Here is a 22,646-nt window from a genome sequence, read left to right as displayed (position 1 = left end):
AGCTGAGGGCTTAAAATCACAGAGGATTCAGACATATTAATGAAAACCTCGAATGTTTGTCACGATAAGAATTATGAAATGTTAGTGGCGCTCAAACACTGCTCTTAGTGACTGACAGATCCTATATTGACAATCTCCTTTTTTTCACTCTGGCTGGTAGAAGGATGGTGCAGATTGTTCACAGTTGGTGACTGGACTTCTTCCAGGTTTTATTCTTTCTGAAAGCTTTGTTGTGCTTTTTATGAGTCGACCTCACACCAGGGCTCAATGTTTAACACAAGAATGGTAAAAAGAACATTGAAAGCAATCCTGGCTCAAAAGTGCTTTGGCTAAATTTGGTGCTCTGGAACACAGATATGATGTTATCTTTAACTGTCACACATGGAAAGAGGTCACACCCAAACACATGGTGACTGCAGTTCCAATTGGGGTGGGGGTAAAGGGAAACACACTGTTTTTACTTTTTTTCTTTTAGGTGGGAAAACACAGTTAAAAAAGAAAATAGCAAATGAAAAAAAAAAGTTCTATCATTTTGCTGTATCAATGTGTATGAATTTATGAAGAAAACTGTTTAGGAAGTTCACATATAAAGTCCTCCAATTCAAATGTTAAGGAAATCATTTTTGCACTTACTTAAGCTAGCTACAAAAATCTTTAAAAATGCCATCAAAATAAAACTAAAATCAATAAACTAATTTTGCCCGTATTTTCTTCAAAACACAGCCAAGAAAAAAATATGTTTCTTCGGGGATGGCGGGAGTCTCGAATCCCTGTCGCCATTATCTTTATTACTAAAAGCCTTGAGAATTTTAAGCAACAAATGTGATTCACACAGTTGCACACCTTAACAACAGCATGCACTTCAATCACAAAATATAATTACTGATTTGTGTCTGCAGATAGAGTTCTGAGTGGCTACGGTTTTCTAGAGAGAAGAAAGAAGTGAGTGCAGATTTAATGAGGGATTGACACACGTAGCCAAATCCAGACTGACATAATCCATCCTGGGAGCTGATCGGTGGATTAGATCCCCTGGCAACTGCGCTCGCCTCACATCACCAACAGACACGTCGTCTGCCTGGCAAAAAAAAGAAGAATTTATTTACACCACATGGAGGAAACACGGTCAGGAAATAGCGATGAGGAGAGTCAGCCACAGAATGAGGGGGAGCAGGGCTGGAACAGGTTGTTGAACGAGGGGACGTCCCCAGGCGGGGACAAGGAGGGGGGGATCGTGGCCGAATGGAGGCCTGGTGAACCAGTGACCCCACAGCAGGTCTTGAATCTGAAGAGATACACTGCAGGTGAGCTGACTGTCCCTGATATGCACTGTATTTAACAACTGCACTTGACCACATTTTTTTGTGAATGTCAAACACAGTCCTAGATGTGTTAATTCTCTGTTTTAATACCTTCAATATTCTGTCACACCACCTGTGCTTGAAGTTTTTCCATTCATCATTTGCCTCGACTCAAAATGAGTGTCTGATGTGGTTTCGATCTACTCATTTGGAATGAGGATTGTTTCATTGTGAGGAAATCGCTTTCTTCTTTTTGACTTTAGTCATTTAAACCAGTCAATTAATTTGTAAAAAATAAGATAAAATACTAAACTAAATTGAAAGATAAATAAACAAATAAAAATGAATAACAATGCAAACACACAATTCTTTTAGCTAATATTAATCAGGAGGAAATAAGAAATCCTGCGTTTTCATATATGTTTCGCAACTCGAGCACAATATCTATTCATTCACAAAAATCATGTCATGACATCTATTTTTTGGAATCCCTATTCTAACTCACGTGTGTAAAAGGTGTTTGGTCCTTTGGTGTCCGGTTCAAAGTTTGCACAGGTGTTCCAGCATGTTTAGCATCTTTTGGGTCTAAAGTGGTCTGTGAGCAGTGATGATGTTACTGGTGGATGTGGCAGAGTACCTGTGTTCACCAGAGGACAACATCTACAACATAAACTTCTCTCGCTTCAAGATCAGAGATCTGGGCAGCGGATCCATCATCCTCGATATCAAAAAACATTGCCCGACAGGTACGTCCTCAGTTCTCACGTGTCCTTATTTCTTATAGGTATTCAGTATGTGTTACCCATCTGCTGTATCTGGACTAATGTTTCCAAACCCTCAAACATACAGGACTGTCTCAGAAAATTAGAATATTGTGATAAAGTTCTTTATCTTCTGTAATGCAATTACAAAAACAAAAATGTCATACATTCTGGATTCATTTCAAATCAACTGAAATATTGCAAGCCTTTTATTATTTTGATATTGCTGATTATGGCTTACATCTTGAGAAAACTCAAAAATCCTATCTCAAAATATTAGAATAACATGAAAAACTTTTTTTTGCTTTTTTAATTGCATTGCAGAAGATAAAGAACTTTATCAAAATATTCAAATTTTCTGAGACAGTCCTGTATAGTTTTCATTCTAATAGGCTTTGAAAAACTCTGGTTTTAATATTACTACGTTATTAAGTTTTATTTTGCTAATTTTTTAGGTAATCCTCCTTGTGTCTTGCCACTTGGGCTGGAGATTGTCAGGGTGTTTCAATGTTTAAAAAATATACCTTCTTTTTGGGAGGTTTCTTTCAATGTTGCGTGTCACTCCTGATGACAATCATGAACGCCCACTGGGAAGCGCAAATTGACATATTGTTCTGACAGATGTTGGATTTTCATAATAATGATTATCATCTCTCATTGTCTCTCTCCCTATGCAGAAATTCAAGATGTCATTGAACTTGATATAAGCAGATTCATCCAGTATCACTTCTCTCCTGCATTTCTGACTCTCAGAGAGATTGGTGCCACGTGAGTCAGACTTTTTTCGTACAGTCTTTACTAAAAACATTATTAAATAGAAGAACCCTCAGTGATAAATAGTCATATAATTGATTACATTCACGACATTAGTTAAAGAGGAAAATTACGGTATTTCTTATCCTATTCCTAGCTCACAATATCAGCCTGTCGTAAGAAATGGTGAATGTTTTCAGTGTTTTGGGTCTCTCCCATTGACATAAATGTAGGTGTTACCAAGTTTTGGGAGCATGAATATTCACTTCTTGCTTTAAGCACCAGAGGGTTCTGTGGGCCCCCGAAGCCATGCTGTGATTCTGAGTCTCTCGTCTTGTAGCTGTTGAACAAACAGTGTTGTGTATCTCAGGCTGGAGTTCACTGTGGGCAGCAGGGCCCTCACACGTTTCCGCCTGATCGAGAGGCATTTCTTCAGAGACATCGTGCTCAAAACTTTTGACTTTGAGATCGGCTTTTGCATCCCACACAGCAGGAACACCTGCGAGCACATCTACTGTCTACCTGACCTGGACCCTGACATCGGTATCATGGGCAAACACTCACACACTCACACACACACACACACACACACACACACACACACACACACACACACACTCCTGCTGAAATCCAGCTCATTTGGTTTGGTCCTTTCCAGTCACTTTACATATGAGCCAAAAAAATTGTCAAATTTTAAGAAATTTGTTTCTAATATTTTGACAAGTAAAGAAATTAGGAGTCTGATGAATTTCTAGCATTCAGAGTGCATTTTTTTATCAAGTTTTTAAATACGTCTTTTTAAGACTTGCAAAGATTTTGGCAACATTTAATAATCACTCTGCGACCCATTTTTAAGCTTCATAATTACTTTGCAGTGCCATAAATCATGTTTCTGTGCAGCCACAGTGACTTGTTACACCCCTACAAATAATCAGCTGTATGTGTACACACACACACACACACACACACACACACACACATATGCACACATATATATATGTTGTTTTTTGCAGATTTATGAATTTCAGTATTGTTCGTGTTACCCAATTCTCTTTCAAACTGCTGTTGTACTCTGTCTTTTCCTCCATGCAGTTGAGGAAATGATCGCCAACCCGTTCGAGACACGCTCGGACAGTTTTTACTTTGTCAACAACAAGTTGATCATGCATCACAAAGCGGAGTATTCTTTTTGCTCACAAACAGAGACGGACAGAAACGGTGAAAGACAAAATCCTGGGATCAGTAGCAAGTGTTGTGGTTCCTCCGGGTCCCAGCATGAATGAGAAGTTTAACAGCATCAAACAGTGTGTTTTTTTCAGTGTTGTAAAGTGTGATCAATGCTTGCTTGTTTGTAATATTATAATGAAGCATGTGTGTTATTTTGTGGTTATGTGAAATAATTTTGAACGTTTTAAACATTATAGTAATGCTTTCGGTTTCATATGACAGCCATGTTATCTCTGTAGAGGAAAATGGAGAATAGAGGAAATCAAGGAAAAAGACATAAACATGTATAAAAACATTTTCAGCAGAATGAATTAAGTTTAATTTGACTTGTTCTTCTAATTATGAAATGTTTTTTTCTGTGATCACAGCTTATATAAATGTGTTTGTCACTTTGGGGTGCTGTTTACTGAATATCAGTTCCATGACTTTAGACAATATACTCTTCATATATTAGCTAGTATTAGCTAGTATATATTAGCTAGTATAGCTAGTATAACAATGAGGGTGTGTGTGTGTGTGTGTGTGTGTCATTGTTTGTAAGTGCGTGTGTATCTGTGTTTATGTGTTATTGTGTGTGTGTCTGTGTGTGTGTGTCTGTGTGTCTGTGTGTCTGTGTGTCTGTGTGTGTGTGTGTGTGTGTGTGTGTGTGTGTGTGTGTGTGTGTGTGTGTGTGTGTGTCATTTACAATGGAATGGAAGTTGTTCTGGCTGATTCATATTAGTCTGCTTTTAACATTGTGGAAGTGACTTACAAAACAATCCCCTAGAAAACAAAAAACCTAAAACTTCACAGGAAGACATGAATATCCAAGACATTAAAATAATAACAAATGAGATACTAGCAGATTTGCACAATCTTACTTAAACTTCATCAAGATGTGACCAAAACTGTACAATATATAACGTGTACTCAAATGGATTGGCAGGAGTGTAATTAAGAATATTACCAAAAATTGCCTAAAAAGACCAAAAATGAGGAAAAAAAGGTAAAAAAAAAAAAAAAAAAATTATACTGAAAATCTCCAATATTTGACCAGATATTTTCTTAATATTAAAATATCAAAATCAAAATAATGAGAGATTAGTTTGTAAGTCTGTTATGTTGAAGCTCATCACCAAAAAACTGTGTTATGGTGGTAGATGGGGAGGCGGGCTGTGGGGAAGGCTGGAGGGCCGGAGGGCTGTAGGAGGGAAATAACTGGAACAAAGTGGGGAGGGGGAAGAGCTCAGCGAGGGACGGGCAAGAAGTCACACACATCTGGAAGCCATTGAAGAGAGGAGGCTTAAAACCTCCCAGATGGAAAAATACATGAAGTCAAAAAGTTGAGATTGGGGGGAAAAAGACAAGCTAATTGGTGAAAGAGGGAGGACGTAGTCTATCAGTAGTAACAGCGGAGGAAGAGGAGGAAGGAACCGAGAACCAAGAAACGATCAAAACAAAGGTGGTGAAGAAGTTGGGATAACAAAAACACGCAGAAAAACAGGACTTGGCTGTCAAAGCTTCAGGTAAAGCCTGTTCCATCATCTTTGTGCACAGTAATTACAATCTATATTTGTTTTTCATTCACAAAACAGTAATTTCCCCATGTGATTATGTACATAAAGCTGTTGTGTCTTTGCTTAACGCAACATACAGAGCACAAACTGTGGATTAAAGGAGTAAAACAATTTGCTGTATGGATTTAGAAAAAACACACAAACATCTGTCAGTATGTCATTTTTGTGTTGTGCTGTTTTGTCCCGCAGACACTGAAAGTAATATTTTACACGCACATGAAGGTCAGGTGTGATGTGAGAGTGAAATGAAGATATGTTGTCATTGATAGCATGTGATTCTGTTCTCATAAAGAACATATTTTTCAGCTTCGGTTACATCCTGATGCAATAAGAGGTGATGATATTTGGTGCATGGGGCAGTTTTAAATCTAGTGTGGTAAATAGATGACTCCTTCAGGATACCCTGCGTCACTATCAGGCTCTTTTTCAGTGAGGAGGAATATTTGTTAAATTCTGTGCCTGGTTTCAGATGGAGCCAGTAATGGCGCTAACATAGTGGAAACATGATCCGTCAGTCCAAAGGCTGTTGTTTCAGAATCAGCTGGAGAGTCCGTTGTTGGAAAAGTCTGATAATAAGAAATCACTGTAATTACTTTTCAGGTCCAAACCACTTGTATAACGTCCCAACCGCTGAATAAATGACTCCTTATATTTATTTTTCTTACTACCTATCCTTCTCAAATTGGTTTTCCAGCTTGTAAAATACGTTTTCTTTTTCTTTTGATATCTGAAAATCATCTTGTGACCCCCACATCCCCCGCATGAGCCCCATACCCATCTTCATCTCACAACCTCCATGAGGGTTCCAGACCGCAACTTCCGGAACCCATCGTCAGAAGTTTGTCTAGATGATCACCGCAATTATGCTTAGTTAAAAAGCGGCCTTCCATCAGGTTTGTTTTACAGCGAAGTTAAATGACCTGACCTGATCGCACAAAACTCTAATGGTTCTGTGATGCTAGAATCTGTTTCCAGAGTGGAGCTCCAGTCTTCCTTTCATTGTTGAAAGCAGTTGCTCTGGGAAAGGACAAAAGCGTATTAAGTTTGAAAGCCATAATTTATATGTTGAACCACGTGTTTATTGTTGCCCTCTGATAACATCCAAGCTGTCTTCACCAAACTGAAAAATAGTAATGTAGTAGAACCAATAAAATACTTTCTTATTTACTGCTGGCATCATAGCTCCGGCTCATGACTAGCAGATGGTTAGCGTGTGTTGTAAAACTTCAAAGGGCTACACCGTAAGCTAAATACACTTATTATAACATTTGCATTTTGAAAAATCTCAATAGCACTGTTAAAACACAGTTATGATAACATTTGCATTTTGAAAGCCTTGACGGCACTGACAAAACAAGGCTAGCGTTAGCTGCTAGTATTAGCATCAGCCCTGTGTAATTCCAATTGTGTGGTCAAAATTGGTTGACCAGCCGTCTTGGTTTTATGTAAACGGAGTCTGGCACAAAATGCACCACAAACCGGAAAATAATTCCCCACACATCTGATGTTCCTAATTGTTACTCCTCAAAGTGTAACTGAAAATCTTTTCATATCGGTGCAGGAAATCTGAATTTTATCTCATCTGAAATGGCGCTATATATCAGACATGACTGGGTTTGGGCTGAGATCCCCTGGGGGTCCTTGAGATGCAGATATTTGGGATCATGAAATAATTTTAAGCAATCAAATTGAAAATGTATTATTCTGAGGTGCCTATGTCAACTATTATTACAAAAAAAAATGCAGACAAAAATCAAATTGAAAAGTCAAATAATTTTTTTCTACTCTTTCTTAAGAAATCTTGTCCCGTTTGTTTTATTCCAAGAGTGTTGTTGTCCTCTTGACTGAATTTTCATTTGGAATTCAAAATGAATAGAAATAATCTGCCCATATCGATATAAGTCAGGGAGATAAAAATCCAAATGATTGAATGAATACCAACAACAATATCCATTTGAATATATTGAATAGTATATTGAATATTGAATATATTGACACTCCTCTGCGCTGTATCTGATGAAATGTGGCTTGTTGGGGCCCTGAGCCCTTCTCCCAGTCACAGGTTTACTCTGGTTTAGGGAAATGCCTTCAGCAGTATAATTAGGTCTATTGAGCAGGGAAGGGAGCTTCCTTCCTGTCAGCAGATTGCCTTCCTGCGTGGGGTCACTGGTTGGTGTGTGGACTAAACACACTGAGGCCTATGTGAACTCACTGGACCTCATGGTGGAAACATAGACACTTTCATTTCAAACACAGTCTAGTAAAAGATAATAATGCTAAACCAAAATCAGTTCAAAGGTTGGTCAGCGACAGGTCACTGAGGTCTCAGTGACCTGGGCCCCAGATGTGCACGGAAGGGACAAAATACAAGGGCATTAACCTCTCACTTCTTTACCTCGTATGTTCATGAGCAGGTTAGATCTTTCCTGAAAATTCCCCCGATACTACCCCTAATACAAACTGGAAATTTATTGAAATCCATTTTGCAAAAAGAAAATCCACCAATAAGTATTTGGTGCTTGGCAACACTGTTCAAAAAAGGAGCAATAAAATCATATAATTCAAAACAGTAACAATAATAATGTGGATAGGCCTGTGTGTGTGTGTGTGTGTGTGTGTGTGTGTGTGTGTGTGTGTGTGTGTGTGTGTGTGTGTGTGTGTGTGTGTGTGTGTGTATGTGTGAAAAATTGTGTGGTTATAGTGATTGCCATGAGTCCTTGGTATTTATATTTGGGGGTCAGACGCCGACAACTTTCAGAGGCCTTGTTCTGGAGTGTTCAGAGAATCTGCCAAGATTCATACAGTTGTACTGTATGTGTAGTTGTATGTACATAAAAATCTAAATTTTATTCCCATATAAGGGGACTTTTCTTGCTCCATGCATGGAACACTGTGGTACTTTTACTAACTCATGAACAAAGACAGGTTTTCATACGAGTGATTTAAATCTGATAAAACTTTATAATGCAATTACTTCATTTGCTTGGATTGACATCACTGGCATTTACTCATTTCCTTCCAGCAAAGTACCATGAACTGGAAAAATACATGAAAGGGAAAGATACTTTAAGCAAAACATAAACGGAAAAAGTCTCTTATTTAATTTACAAATTAAATAGACCACTGTTCACAAAGCTCTTGACAAATTTGTGGCTGATAGCATGAGCAATTGTCAACTATATAGTTGTCTATTTAAGTCTTATTATATTTTTCCTTGCTTTGGACGGGTTTGTACTCTCTATCATCCTTCATTATTGATTCTTCATCAGCAGATTGAACTGATCAAAAATTTTTCATCCATGATTGTTTTTCCTTCAACAGCCAAGGTATTTCTTGAATTATTGATGCAGTGCAAACAATGCGCAGATATGTAAAACTTTTTTTTTTCATATCATCTGATTTAATTATCATCTATAATATGTCATTTATATAATTATTTATATTTATTTATATCATATATCATGTAATTCAAAACCCTGGCTGTACAGCATCACACATAAAAAATGTATTTCACATTTAGGAAATCCACAAGGCACCTCGGCAAAGCAATAACAGACCAATCATTCACTCAGCATGAGGATATTTTTCACTTTCCATCGCCAGTAATGAATAATATGAGATGAATTGTGGTTGTATTGCTCCTAAAATTCTCATTTGTTTATCTTTTTTCTCTTGCAGGATGTCTGTGTCTCGAAAGTGTCTGTGCTGTGTCAAATATTTGATGTTTGTCTTTAACCTTATATTCTGGGTAAGCACATGCACAGGTCATTTCTCAGTTTGGTATATGAAAATACATATTCCCTCTTTTTGATGAGTGGGTTTTGATTTTTATTTTGCCCCAATGAAGCTCGGGGGATGCGGCTTGTTCGGCGTTGGAGTTTGGCTGTCTTTCACACAGTCAGAGTTTTCCTCTCTTCCCCTGTCCTTCCCATCACTTTCTGCGGCCAATCTGTTGCTTGTGGCCGGCGGAATCACCATGGTGACGGGCTTCCTGGGCTGTCTCGGAGCGCTGAAAGAGCAGCGCTGCCTGTTGTTCATGGTAAGCTTGTTGACTTTTGTTCTCCTATAAGTGTTTGCCTGGTAACCACGAGACAGGAGATGAGAATATGTGATGGTTGGGTTGCGGTTCAACATGACATTGACATAAACGCTGAACTCTTACTAAAACAGCATTTTAATTTTAAAATCAAAACTCGTGAAACTCCAGAGAAACCTGCCACTGCATAGGTTTGAAAGCTCTCTTGTTCTTCCTGTCTTTTTCTTCAGAATCTCAGTTAACTTGTTGCTAAACACACACGCACACACACACACACACACATCTCTCGAGGCCCTCATCTGGGTCTGGTGAAAGCCTCCTCCAAGGCTCTTGATGCAGCTTGCATGCAATAATGCTTCTCTCTTTCTTCTGCAGTTTTTTGTGATCCTCCTGCTCCTTGTCCTGACAGAAGTGACTCTTGCTGTAGTTATACACTTCTTTAGAGACAAGGTGAGATGATTTTGGTTTGTTACATGAGCAACAGCTGTACTCGCTGATGCAGTTCCAGAGTTTATTGCCTTTGTGTTTTCCGGTTTTCCATGTTTGCCTTGGATGAGCGTTTTTTTAAGTTTTAAAGTTTTACAGCCTGAACGATAAATCGTTCACTGCAAGTACAGTTTATAAAAACAACCGGACAGTTCTGTCTAATAGTTTCATGACTCAGCAGAGGTGGACCAGACCAGTGCAAGGAGCCTTTACATTAATCTACATAAAAAGAAACCACAAATATATAACATTTCTGTAAAAATAAGCAATCTTAGCACCAATTTCCTTTGGATTTATCTGCCAACTACACCCCGAATTTAGACATTTTTGTGAAAAACGAAACAGCAAAGTGAGAAACTCCATGAAAATGGTTTAATTAGCATTAAGATCTGTTTAAAGGTTGGAGCAGGAAGATTTTGTTGAATGTGAAAAGATCATTTTGGCGATTCAACGCTGCATCGTAACTCTCTGCAGATGGTCAGGCCATCATTCAGGGATCCCTCAGGATTAAACATGAAACAACACATTTAATGAATTTATTGTTCAAGTATTTTTTCTTCAGAATAGCATCCAGCTTAAGGAAGGCACTGATCTTATATGAGAGACATTCCATCAGCGTCTCCAAACTGGCTTTGAGCAATGTCGATTTGTTTAATTTAATTTAATTTGATTTAATTTAATTTACTTTAATTTGATTTAATCTAATTTATTTATTTATTGACAGAATTGACTTATTTGAGCTCTGAAAACATGTTGTTCCAGACCCTTCAGGAGGCCCTCACATCCTCTCAATATGTGCTTTGTCATCAGGTACAATACTGATAATAATGGAAGGATTGCTGAATGATTAGTCATCCCTTGTTGTCTATTTCTCAGCTGGATTCTAAAGCGCAAGATACATTAAAAGAAGGTATGAAGATTTACCAATCAGAAGATGGATCCAAAAAATCTTGGGACAATGTCCAGAAAATGGTGAGTAAGAACAGCTTGGCAGTAGGAGATTTTACCCGCTCGGGTATGGTAGTAACTTCGCAAATCCAGAGTGCAACTAAGTTTGCAAACTCTTGAAGTACAACATAAATAAAAGTTGTTTTTCAAGTTTTAGAGTCACTTGAAAAAGACTTTCTAAAATCTCACCTGTCCAGAGAGACCAAGCCAAAAATAACCTCAAGGACATTAATGATTTATTCGGGCTCTGTCTGTTTGGACGTGTCCTCGGGTCAAAAGGGTTTTAAAATGTGCGAAACATATACAATGCTTATAGTGGTGTCAGCAAACTCACTGTCTGCTCTCTATAATACTAACAGACAGTCGGGAATGACTGAGTACAGATCGTTCCTTAATTATACTTTAAGATCTGTGCCTCGCAGCTGGATGTCGGGGTCACAGAGTTAAGTTGTATCACTCTACCGTTTGTGTCCTGCAGTTCAAGTGCTGCGGCGTCACCAACAAAACCGACTGGTATGAAGTGCTGAATGGAACGCTGCCATCCTCTTGCTGCTCCGTGGGGACGGACCAGTGTGTTGAGGGATGGAGCGAGGTGAGTCGAGGCGCGAGTTCTTTTCATTTCTCGCCGACCCTCTGCTATGAAATATAATGATCTCCAGATGTGGGAGCGCGTGCCTTCGCATATGACGAATAGCAAGCATAGAAGCAGAGTGTTTTTGGCAGAAACTGCACATTGTGTTCCAGTATTTCTGACTCTATGAGTGATTGCCTTACGGTTAACCTGTTTTAAAGCAGGGCTTTCTGAAGGGGTTACCGTAAATGGGCGAGGATGAAAAATAACTGGATTTTACCTATTTAAAGCATCATTTTAGTAGACATTGTGAACATATAAATATAAGTACCAGTAATTGCTTTGTCATTATATTGTCAGTAATTGCTTCATTTAGGAATTTACTTTTTCTTTTCATTTCTTAAAAATCTCTTTTTTCCATCTGCAAACTGACTTTAAGTCAATTCACTTTAAGTGTGATTATTTCAAGGCTAAATGGGTATTAAATCACCTAAAAGTGAGAAAGAAAAAATAACATAATGCGAGTACATGGGAAAGGATAATGAATGGGTGACTGCAAAATCTGAAATAAATCGCCAAACAATGAGAAAGATCATGAAATGGAAAAAACAAAATCTTGTACCGCTACCGGTACAAAAGACAAGACTGGTGAAAGGCAAATACAAGAGAAAATCAGAGAGAAAAAAAAACAAATGTCACATCGTCCTTGAACTAGTTATCTTGTCCTTGTACAAAGTCTGCAGGTTTTCACCTTAAAACCTGACAGAAAAATAAGGCTTTGTTTGCTGTAGTGAGTGTGTTCTGGTAAATTCAAATGTGATGTACAGAAAAATAACTGGCATTCTTCACAGAAGACGAAAACACTGCCATCTGGAAAAGATTCAGATGTAAACATACTGGAGGCAGCCTCAACCAAACTTCTCAGGGTCCGCTTAAGGACTAAGTTCTGTGTTTTATCACATTTTCAATTTAATCTGTTCGAGGAGTCGCTGTAGGGAAAGTTAATTCAAAATTTTTATCTTTGGAAGAATGAGTAGCTTGTTTTTAAGCAAGCCCAACCCAACCATGCTGTTTTCTAAACATTGTGATGTGCAACTTCACAAAATCTGGTTTCTACATCTTTTCCCTACAGATTTATTGTCTGGGGGTCTTTGACCTGCAGTTTGTTCCTTAAATCAAATGTCAGGCATCTTGTAAATTGCTTTGCATTCTTACATTTTAAACATGGTTTCCAGAGTTTGGAGCAAAACAAACCAAGGGGGGGGGGGCATAAGGCCGAGAGACGATTTAGTGATATGAAATAAAAATTTTAATTGCTTAGAAAGTGTCAATTCTGGCTATTGTTGAAATTGTTTGTGAGTGGAGATACTTTTATTTTGGGTTGAAGGGTCCTCGTTGAAGGCCAGTACCTTTGTTTTAGTTCTGAGGACATTTCCTCTTAGAATGAAGTTTTCATATGATTTGTTGTTTCCTGGCAGAGGAAAAAGTGTTATGATTACATTCAAAGTATCTTGTGACTGAATTCAACATCAACATGGCCTTTGTAATCCACAGGTAGACTGCAGTTTAGGCAAAAAGCCGAAATGCAATAACTTAAGACTGCATTTGTGAAGTGTTACCGCTGTTCCCTGGCTTTCTGTTACAATCCTCCCCCTCCCAACCATCCCTGTGTGTCTTGTGCAGCCATGCTACCAAAAGGCCCGGCAGTGGCTGCTGGACAACATCCCATCTGTCCTGGTGTTCGGTGTGTGTATTGGGGTCGTGCAGGTACTTGTATTTCTTTAGCCATCATTTGTTGGTGTTGTTTATATGGGGTTGAAAATTACCTTTGGAAAAGAACACTTTCAGTCTTAGCTTAACATTACCAGAAACTATCCAGTTTTTGAATCTATCATGTGAAAATTTCAACTAATACGATCATGATATTGCCGAAGCAAGAGAAGGCAACCAAACTGAACATTGTGTGTGTGTGTAAAACACAATAGTGAAAGGGGACAAAATATGAGGATATTTTTTGAATGGTTTCATTTCTAGATTTGATAAAGAACCATTTCTCCTTTACTCTTTGATCATGACTTAATTTCAGCTTTTCCTCACTGTTAGGTTAAAACATACATGTTTACTCGTTCATATAGAAAGTAACTGTTTCAAATGAGTTACCTTCTAATGATAAATAACTAATACTTCTCTAAAACAGGCTTTGATATAATATGATTCTCGGTCACTCAACGTTTGCAAAGGGTCTGAACCAAAGTTCTCCATTATTCAATAACAGTAACACCAAATAGGGTACATTTAATTGTTGCTGCCTCGTGGTATACGGTGCAGTTGATCACAATGCAGAATGACACGAGGTACCACCAGTGAATTACAGAATTGTAGAAAATAAAAATGAAAATGTGTCAAATGGCTGTCAAACCTATCAATTTAACATTCTGCATTCGAAATGTAAGCACATGTGCATTTCATAAAAAGTGCAAGTTTTGATGGGAGAAAGTGTGTGAGGAAAACCAGTGCTTCAAACATGAACCTAGCAATTATAGGTTTTAATGACCAGGTAGGATGCGGTTGTATTTAAGTTGTAACCCGCTCTTCTCTCCTCAGATCCTGGCTCTGGTGTTCTCCATGCTCATGTACTGTCAAATCATGCGTGCGGAGAAGTACTTGGACTAACAACTGTTGTTGAACTGCCCCAAAATGGTGAAGGGAACTGATTGGGATCTCAAAATAATACCCAAACTGGATCCAAATAGACAATGCTGCTGAAGTAGAGACCGTAATGGCTCTCTTAGAAATGTCCAGGGGGATACATTTCAAATAGGAGTGTTTATCTGGCTGTGTCAGACAACGGAGCCGTAAATAACACAATGTCACATTGTCCCTGCAATGATTGTATGAACCTCATCGTAGTTCATCAATGTATTAAGTCTGATCAATAATGTGTAAGTTTATCAATAAACTCTGTTTATAGACTGCTAACTTACAGAGGATGCAGAAAAGCAGCAGCAAACTCAAAAACAGTAAAAATGACCAAAAAACTAATCCTTTCATTTTTTCATGTATCTAGAGAACTTAAATGGGGTTTTGTTTTCCCACTTTTGGCTTAAAGGTTGAACAGCTTGGACCTTTCCCTTTACAACAGGCTGATAATGTTAACCGGCTCTGGTCAGCGAGGAGCAACATTCTACCGAAATAAGACAAAAATCGGACCCTGTTACTCCAAACGGAACAGGAGCTACACTGATGACACACAGGTGTCTATTTTAATAAAAAAAAAATATATTTTACAGTGTGCCCACTTCTACAATGCAGAAATACAACATGGTTCTCTACATCATTGCAGCAATTCTTTTATGTATAAATATCACAAACACCTTCAAAACTTGACAGTTCAGAATTTCAATTAAAAAGTTATTTGTTTTTTGTGACTCCCATTCTATCCATACAAAAAGAAAGCACTTCGTTGTAATTAAGTTAAAAATCCATAACTTTGTAATAAATAACTTTGATAGACAATAGCAGTACTAAAAAGAAACAAGAATAAAGCCCTCATTTCAATCCTTATTATATCATCTAGAGACACAGACAGTCAGCAGACAGGTTGGAGAACATACACAATTATTAAAAATATAAAACAACTTGGCACTTACTTTGGAGGAACCAACAAGGCCCAGACAAACAGCAAGTAAACAGTGTAGCATTAAATTAGATTGTCATACAATCTCATAAAGATTTTAGGTAGTAGAAAAGAGAGAAAAATGTTTTGACATTTTTCTTGACAGCCCTTTCCTAATGTGTTTCTTTTGCTTCTGTCATGTACAGTCATGGCCAAAAGTTTTAAGAATGACACTCACAAAGTCTGTTCCTTCAGGGTTTTTAGGTGTTTGTCAGATGTTTCTATGGTTGTGACAATCTCAAAACTTTTGGCCATGACTGTAATATGCGTTTCCTTCTTTGAATTTTCCTCAGTGATTGCATATTTCCTCTATTACTGTTGTCATATTAGTAGGGCTCTACATTTGAACACCCATCCTTCTAGGTATGTGTGTGTGTTTCCACATATGTGCAGCACTGTGTACTGAAAGCAATTCAGCGACAATTGCATTTCTACAATTTCCTGGGAGCAAAATAGGTTATCTGTCTCAAACAGATGGATTGGTTTTATAATAAAATAGTCAGATTAGTAAGAACAAGCTCTCAGAGGTCTCTTAGATATGTAAACAATCTGTGTGATTTTTAAAATCCTCAAATCCATGACTGAGGCAGTCATTTGTACTCAGTTCTCTGTACAGTCTAGTCTGAAGAGTCTTCTTGTCTCAATGTCTCAGGTCAGCTTAATTAGTTTCTCTTCAGCTTAGAGGTCCGGATGTCACAGTGTCTTTTTGGAACGAAAGGCCACCTGGGAGAACTCAGTCATATTCTTCCAGATCTACAACGTTCTCCTGGAAATGACACAGGGGTTGGTGGATTAATACAGAGTAAAATAAATACTCTTCCCAGTTCCTTAGGTACACTAAGAAAACACAATGTAAAAATTAGATCACACAAAGCAGCTTTCTAATGGATACTGGAGTAAAAAGGACAACTTAAGCAAGGTGTGACTGACTTGACAATTGAGCACAAAAACAAAACAAAAAAACAGCACCCAATCCACAACTCCAGTAGTAATCGGCAGCTCTTAAAGTACTAGGGATCATTACTGAATCATATCAACTATCAATGAATAATGTCCTGATACATTTCACAAATAATCAAGTTATCTCATACAGGTGTGTTAGTACTTAATATTTGTTCAAAGAGCAAACATAGTTTTTGTCCAACCAGGTAGCAGCCTGAATATGTGTGTATGTCGGTATTGGTGAAACCCTTTATGAGATAACAAACCACTGATACTATCACTTTCCTCCTCGTGATCATGGTGAGCGACAGGCTCAGAATGCAGCACTTCCTGGTTGTTAAAGCCAGTTGCCACTGATATGAGGAAATAATTAATGTAATTAATGTATTGGTATGTGTAATTAATGGCTTTGACTTTCTGGTTGAATTGAAGTTCTACGTGTATATGAGCCCTTCAAAGATAACTGCAACACATACAGCAAGTATGAATACTTTTAATAATGACTATAAATGACTGATATTTTACTTCTTTTCTGGTTGTTTTCTACATTTGCTACCGATTTTGAAATCCTTACTTTGTTGTTTTTTTTTCATCATTTTTAATTAATGTGAGTTCATTTCTGGCCACCTTTACATTATTTACATGTTTTCTTATGGTTGCAATAAAGACCATTTGTGTGTTGAGGGTGGCTATAAGCACAATGCTATTGTGTATGCCTCTGAAAAAGGAAGGAGCATCTACGTAATATCTTACTGCTCTTCAAAGTTCAAAACTTTTAGCTGCTGTGTGGAACCCCCCCCTTCTTTTTAACTTATCACTGAATATGTCCTGCACTGTGAAATAGCAAATGTTGATACACATAAAAAAGACCTGCTTGCTAAGCAAAATGGGAGATGACCTTAATTTCAATAAATCACTCACCCATCCTCCATGATTCTTCACCCATGGGATGAAATTCTCCATGTAGCGCTCAGCAAAGCCTTGAATGCGCTGGGTTCCAGTGGCCGTAACAATCCGCCCGGAAACCTCCATGGTGATAGCAATTCGCTGCAACGTTGGACTAGGTGATGGAGTGAAGTCAGCGGTCTGGCATTCCTGTGTCCCACCAACCGTGTCCAGGAGCTTGGCAAAGGAAGGGTATGAGATACGAGACAGTGTGGAGCGGATGAAAGGGTCCGACTGGATCTGTCAACAGATAAGTGAACAGTCTGTTAAATGAATCAGACAAATCTTGGTATTGAGTTTACATATCAAGAATTTTCCAACATTTCCCTGTCAACTGTCAAATTCCTAAATTCTTATCCCCAAAAAATAACCGCTTTTATATTAACATCATATTGACCGTGTTTACCAATCAACCCAATGACCAAAATTAAGACCTTTGATTAACAGTTTGATTATAACCAAATGAATTATTTTTGTCCAGAGTCATTGAACCGTTTAAAGATGACTCAAGGGAGACTTTGGGTGCTGTACAACAGGTCCTAAGAAGCAAAAAAGACTTTCTAAAAAAGACATTCTAAAAAATGAAAAAAAGGAACAAAACATAGGACCTGACATGGCATTCCACCAAAGCTCTCAATAGATCGAAGGCGTTGCTCTAATTATTCATTATTGCGACCCACCTTAGTGTTGATAGCGTCTCCTTCTGAAGAAATTACTTCGATGAGCTGCTGTACCACAAGCTCTTTATCATATACTCCTAAAAAATGAATCAACAGAGGCGTCTTAGCTTGTGTCTGCAATAGGGATTATTGTCTTTTCCAGTTTTAATAGTCTTAACTTGTAAAAAAATCACAAGTATAAATAATTTGCTGTTATATGATTATCTCTAACTTAGCTTCTAATGGCTAGTGGAATATGGACTTTTAATTGATTAAAATTCAACATACAGCTCAAAGATAGTGCAAGTACATGGAACCAATATTTCCCTAGTAAAAATATAACTTATAGTTGCTTGCGAAAAAATAATTAGGTTGGTGCACCAAATTTAAGTTGCTTTATATTAATCCACATTTTACCTGTGGAAATACATCTCCTTTGTCATAATGGCTGGTAATGCCTGTTAGCTTCAATTATTTTGGAACCAGGAGTTGTAGAAAATACAATCAATAAACTCTGAAATAAAAATATCTTGAGTCCAAAAAAAAAATCAGTTTTAATTACTCAGTTGCAATAGTAACTGCTAAATTTAGCATATGAAAGAGACTTGATTATCAAAATCACCTTAACATCTATACCTTCTGAATGAAATTGCTTTGACAAGGGCAAATTTGTCAAAAACAGTATAGCTGGATATTCTACAATCACAACAGTAGTGTATGCGTGTGTGTGTTTGTGTACGCGTGGTTACGTGGGGAATGCGGCACTGGTTCAACGGGCTTTGGAGCGGGCTTCTTCATACTCGTGGATCTTTTAGCGATCCTCTTTAGCTTCTCTGCAACCTCGTCATAGAACTCAGGTGGGTGATCTAAATAAACCCCAAAGGAATGACAATTACTCAGATCAATAGCATAAATCCAGGAGAAGTAAGATAAAAAACTTGGAAAGAAAATATTTGTATATGCAAACTAGTTATTGAATCAAACCGCCAACCTTCTGATTGAAGGGGCGCCTACTTTACCAACTGACCCCATTAATAAACAGACATAGATGTGTGAACCTGAAGCGTCTCCTCACAGACTCATTTAACAGAAGCTTTGGGGTAAAGAGGAGCTTACTGGGGGAGCTGAGCGTCACCACAGGCTTGATATCTGTGTTGATGGCCAAACTGGAAGGCCTTTGCGGAGGAGATTCAGGATCCTCCTTTTGCTTTTCCAACTTTAACTTGAAGAACTTGGAGAGTTTGTGTTTGAGCTTCTTTTTGCTGAGTTTCTTGTTCTGTTTCTTCTCACCCTCATCCTCCTCTGATGTCGAGGAAGGCGTTTTGAGATCATCCTGTGGGGAAATCTTCAAGTCAGCATGAAGGTGATGGGATACTGATATGATTATTACTGTTGACATTTCTAATAGATGTATACTTTTCCTCCAACTTCATATCAGGGCTTTAGAAAACATAAATTTAGAAGCATGTTTTGTCTTTTATTTTTTGGCAAGTATCTTTAAAGTTCCTGCCAGTTTGAGAATATTGTTTTATTCCATGTTATAAGGTTATTTCTTTTCAATTCTATTAGTGGAAAACAATGCACTATTTTATTTAACTGATTCCTGATTTTATTTTGTTTTTGCAACTATATTGATACTTTAATTCTTGCAGGTTATTTCTTAATTTCTCATCGGTATTAAAATATGGTTTATAACTAATACACAGCCATAACATTGGCAGTCTTTGGTGCAAAACACTCCTGAAAGTGTACACACTGTGTTTTTTCTCTTTACGAGTTTTAAAATGAGATAGTGTGTTTGAAAGCTTCACAAGGGCTGTGCATGGAAATTACTGTCACAACTCCTTACATCTGCAAGGCCTTTGAGGTGCGGCAGCTTTGGCTTGCTTTCTTTCTCCTGTGAGCTTTTGGCATCTTTGGGAGAGTTCCTTAAGGGCAGCTGCTTGATGAAACTCTGAAACCCAGTGCTCTTCTCATCTGCCGAACTGGCATCTTCAGCCTCAGAATCCTGACCGTTCCTTGCTATTTCTTCTGACTTGATGCTAGTGCTGAAGAGCCCAAGAACAAGAGCAGATCATCCATAATTTCACTTAATCCTAGGCAATATTGAAAAGAGTCAGTGTCATGGTATTCATATTATAGTGATGAAATGCAGTTTAAAAGGTTATTTTTTGCTGATTTTACAGACTCTGATTGAGTACATGACATTTAATGTTTTCAAAAAACAATCCATGCATAAGGGAAGAGGTGATTTGAGTATTTTTACAAAAGAAAATGCCAAATGTTGAACAGTGTCTTTATCAGCCAATGACAAAAGTCTGGCTGTGAGAAGGAAAATCAAAAATCATTTTGATGATTAAAAAGAAATCCATAAAAAGATACCAATATCAGCTAATGATCAATATGTGTTGATATACTACAGAGCCCTAATTCAAATTGATCTTTGCCATATGCTGATGAATCTCAAATTCCTTTGGACTTTTTTCTGTTTCCACTTACCTGTACTTGTTGTGTTCCTTGTAGGCCCCTCCAACCCTGCCAGGGCGGTCACGCAGAGGGATGGCTACAGTCTGATTTAGAAATGCTTGAAGAACAAGTCGGGTTTCATTTTTGACTTCCACCAGAGGGATACAAGAATCCGAGGAAGGAGAGATACCGTTGTGCATCACGGACATCACTGAATAAGATGAAGCCCCCCCCCAAAAAAGACGATTAGGTACTGTCATTCTGCTGGCTGGAATTTGAATGTGTCCTTCTTCGGAAGACTTTTACATACACGGCATTTGCTCAGGTTGGCCTGGTGCATTTTTTTTAATTTCCCCTGACTTATGCCTGATACTGTCAGATACTGATATTGTCATAACACCTGAGGTTGCAAGTTCAATGAGGTAAAGCCAAAATTACCAAAATGTAACATTAGAAAACAAGAGGGGACTCGTTGGTTGGAAGAATCAAATAAATCATCACTGTAGACAATTGTGATAGCAACACACTGATCAGTTTTTCCTTTAGACCAGTGAACAGAGAAATTCCCCTCACTGCGTCCTTTATTGGCATTGCTGCAGCCAGAGGAGAGAAGTGCAGAAAGAAAGGTCTGACTCAACCAGTAGGACAAAGCTTGAAGTACAGCGCTAATTTCTGAAGCCACAAAAGCCTGCTGGGGACTCAATAGTGTGAATCCTGCTGCGTTGTAGTATCAGTTCAAAAGTCAGGTCCAAGTTAACTCTGCTACAGTTAAATCACTGATTCTCTAAAAGGAATTATGACAGTATTTGATCTTAAGGTGGGATTTGTTTGACAACATACCAAACACTGTCAAACTGAATACTGTGTAAACAGTTTATTGTGTTTCCTTTCTAACTTATTCAATACAATATTTCAATAGGGATGACAATGCCGTGAAAAATTATGTTGCAAGGGTTTAACACCCCCAGTTTTCATAGAGTAAAGGGTGTAAAATTGAACAATGTGTACGGAATGAGTAACAGAAGAATGACGTTCATTAAAATGTTCTTATCAGAAAACAATTCAACTATACTATGGATTATGAATAAATAGCTGGCATGGTTTAAAGAAAAACCAAGACTGCATGATGATCTAGAGTTGCATTGAATTAGGTATATATTCCCCTGCGGTGGTCAGTGGCCAGCTCATTGCTGCTTTAATGTAGAAAAAAAGGTAAATACAGATGAAATTTATTATTGAGCAACACTGGCAAAAGTCATTTCCACATTTTGAGTCCAAAAATGGATGATTCACGTATTGATCACCCGTCTACATATTACAAAGTAATATAATGTTTCCTGTTCTTGAAGATGTAGTTTTCATGAAGAAAACGATATAATTTGCAAATCATTTTTTTCCCAGGATAAAATGAAAAAAATCTATTTCCACTGACGACTTGGGTGACTATTTTTAAAATGCAGAAGTGGGTATTTACGCGAGCTTAGCAAGTTGCAACGGTACATGTAGCTTCGCTTTCGCTTTACTTCTTTGCTATCATTGACGTCAGACCTGACGAGGCGTGACGTCTTATCGCGAGAGTTCACGCAGTTCTCAGCCAGGAGAAATAACACCGGCCGGGTTGCAAAGAATGAACAAAATTCAAAATATTCAGTCGCAGCCCGCAAATTCGTTTGTGGCTGATTCCAGTTTATAATTTTCTACTTAAAAAAATATATCGTATAATAGTCCGAGAAACACAGCAAACTTTGCTGACTTGAAATTAAAAGTCCCGAATGAGTCGGACAGAACTTTAGGTAGCCGGGGACTTTAGGTCTGCCAGGAGTTTCAAATTCAAAACTACTTACGGCGTGTTTTCACGAAGCATATATACAGACTCAGGAAAACTATCGGTGTCTTCCTCCGATCGCACTTTTCTCGAAGGGTGGCCGGTCAACCTCAGATTTACGTCCCCTCCAGTCACCCGTTTCGCGGCTACTAACCCACACGGGCTTGGAATGGCGACTCCGCCTAAGACATTGATGTCCCGCCCCGCGCTCCCGCCTTTAAAATCCATTCTTGTACATCAGTTACTGTAGTTACATGTACATTTCCACTTGAATACAGAAGCTTACAGTAAGTGACACATTTTCATTTAGCGATTTAAATGAATACATTGAAACTACTCACTATCTTTGGAAGTGTTTGAAGCTTTTGAGCTGGAATGCAGGTGTTTATCATTTTACAGTGATGCTGATGGCTAATGCTAGCTTTTGTATCTTACTTGGTGTTGAGTTATGATTTTTTTTAACCAATCAAATGTACTAAAATAATCACAAAATT

The 22,646-nt window shown here is 38.0% G+C and overlaps 3 protein-coding genes across 4 annotated transcripts; 2 read left to right on the top strand and 1 right to left on the bottom strand.

Moving 5' to 3' along the window:
- The first annotated feature begins 1,029 nt into the window (after positions 1-1,029).
- mmp25a (matrix metallopeptidase 25a) lies at positions 1,030-4,492 on the top strand. Its single transcript, XM_086170551.1, has 5 exons — positions 1,030-1,304; positions 1,934-2,047; positions 2,740-2,830; positions 3,186-3,358; positions 3,908-4,492. Exons 1-5 carry the CDS (start codon positions 1,112-1,114, stop codon positions 4,096-4,098), a joined length of 762 nt encoding a protein of 253 aa, XP_086026677.1. The 5' UTR covers positions 1,030-1,111; the 3' UTR covers positions 4,099-4,492.
- An 818-nt stretch (positions 4,493-5,310) lies between these two features.
- tspan4b (tetraspanin 4b) lies at positions 5,311-14,681 on the top strand. The gene is made up of 8 exons (XM_086170503.1): positions 5,311-5,547; positions 9,277-9,346; positions 9,446-9,637; positions 10,010-10,084; positions 10,997-11,092; positions 11,547-11,660; positions 13,323-13,406; positions 14,244-14,681. The coding sequence occupies exons 2-8, from the start codon at positions 9,278-9,280 to the stop codon at positions 14,310-14,312; spliced, it is 699 nt and encodes a 232-aa protein (XP_086026629.1). The 5' UTR covers positions 5,311-5,547; position 9,277; the 3' UTR covers positions 14,313-14,681.
- An 829-nt stretch (positions 14,682-15,510) lies between these two features.
- On the bottom strand, positions 15,511-22,310 carry bcl2l12 (BCL2 like 12). 2 transcript variants are annotated; one of them, XM_086170502.1, is made up of 8 exons: positions 22,172-22,310; positions 20,361-20,538; positions 19,711-19,909; positions 18,978-19,194; positions 18,611-18,727; positions 17,883-17,959; positions 17,179-17,442; positions 15,511-16,081 (listed from the first exon to the last, which is right to left on the bottom strand). In XM_086170502.1, the coding sequence occupies exons 2-8, from the start codon at positions 20,534-20,536 to the stop codon at positions 16,049-16,051; spliced, it is 1,083 nt and encodes a 360-aa protein (XP_086026628.1). In that variant the 5' UTR covers positions 20,537-20,538; positions 22,172-22,310; the 3' UTR covers positions 15,511-16,048. The 2 variants fall into 2 exon arrangements, with proteins under 2 accessions (XP_086026628.1, XP_086026627.1); XM_086170501.1 differs by lacking the exon at positions 22,172-22,310 and having other exon boundaries at positions 20,361-20,698.
- Between the last annotated feature and the right edge of the window lie 336 nt (positions 22,311-22,646).

The sequence above is a fragment of the Fistularia commersonii genome, chromosome 23, assembly GCF_037954325.1.
Source record: "Fistularia commersonii isolate RoL2024-O1a breed Wild chromosome 23, RoL_Fcom_v1.0, whole genome shotgun sequence".
In the NCBI taxonomy this organism is placed as follows: Eukaryota; Metazoa; Chordata; class Actinopteri; order Syngnathiformes; family Fistulariidae; genus Fistularia; species Fistularia commersonii.
This window is presented reverse-complemented; position numbering and strand designations above follow the sequence as displayed.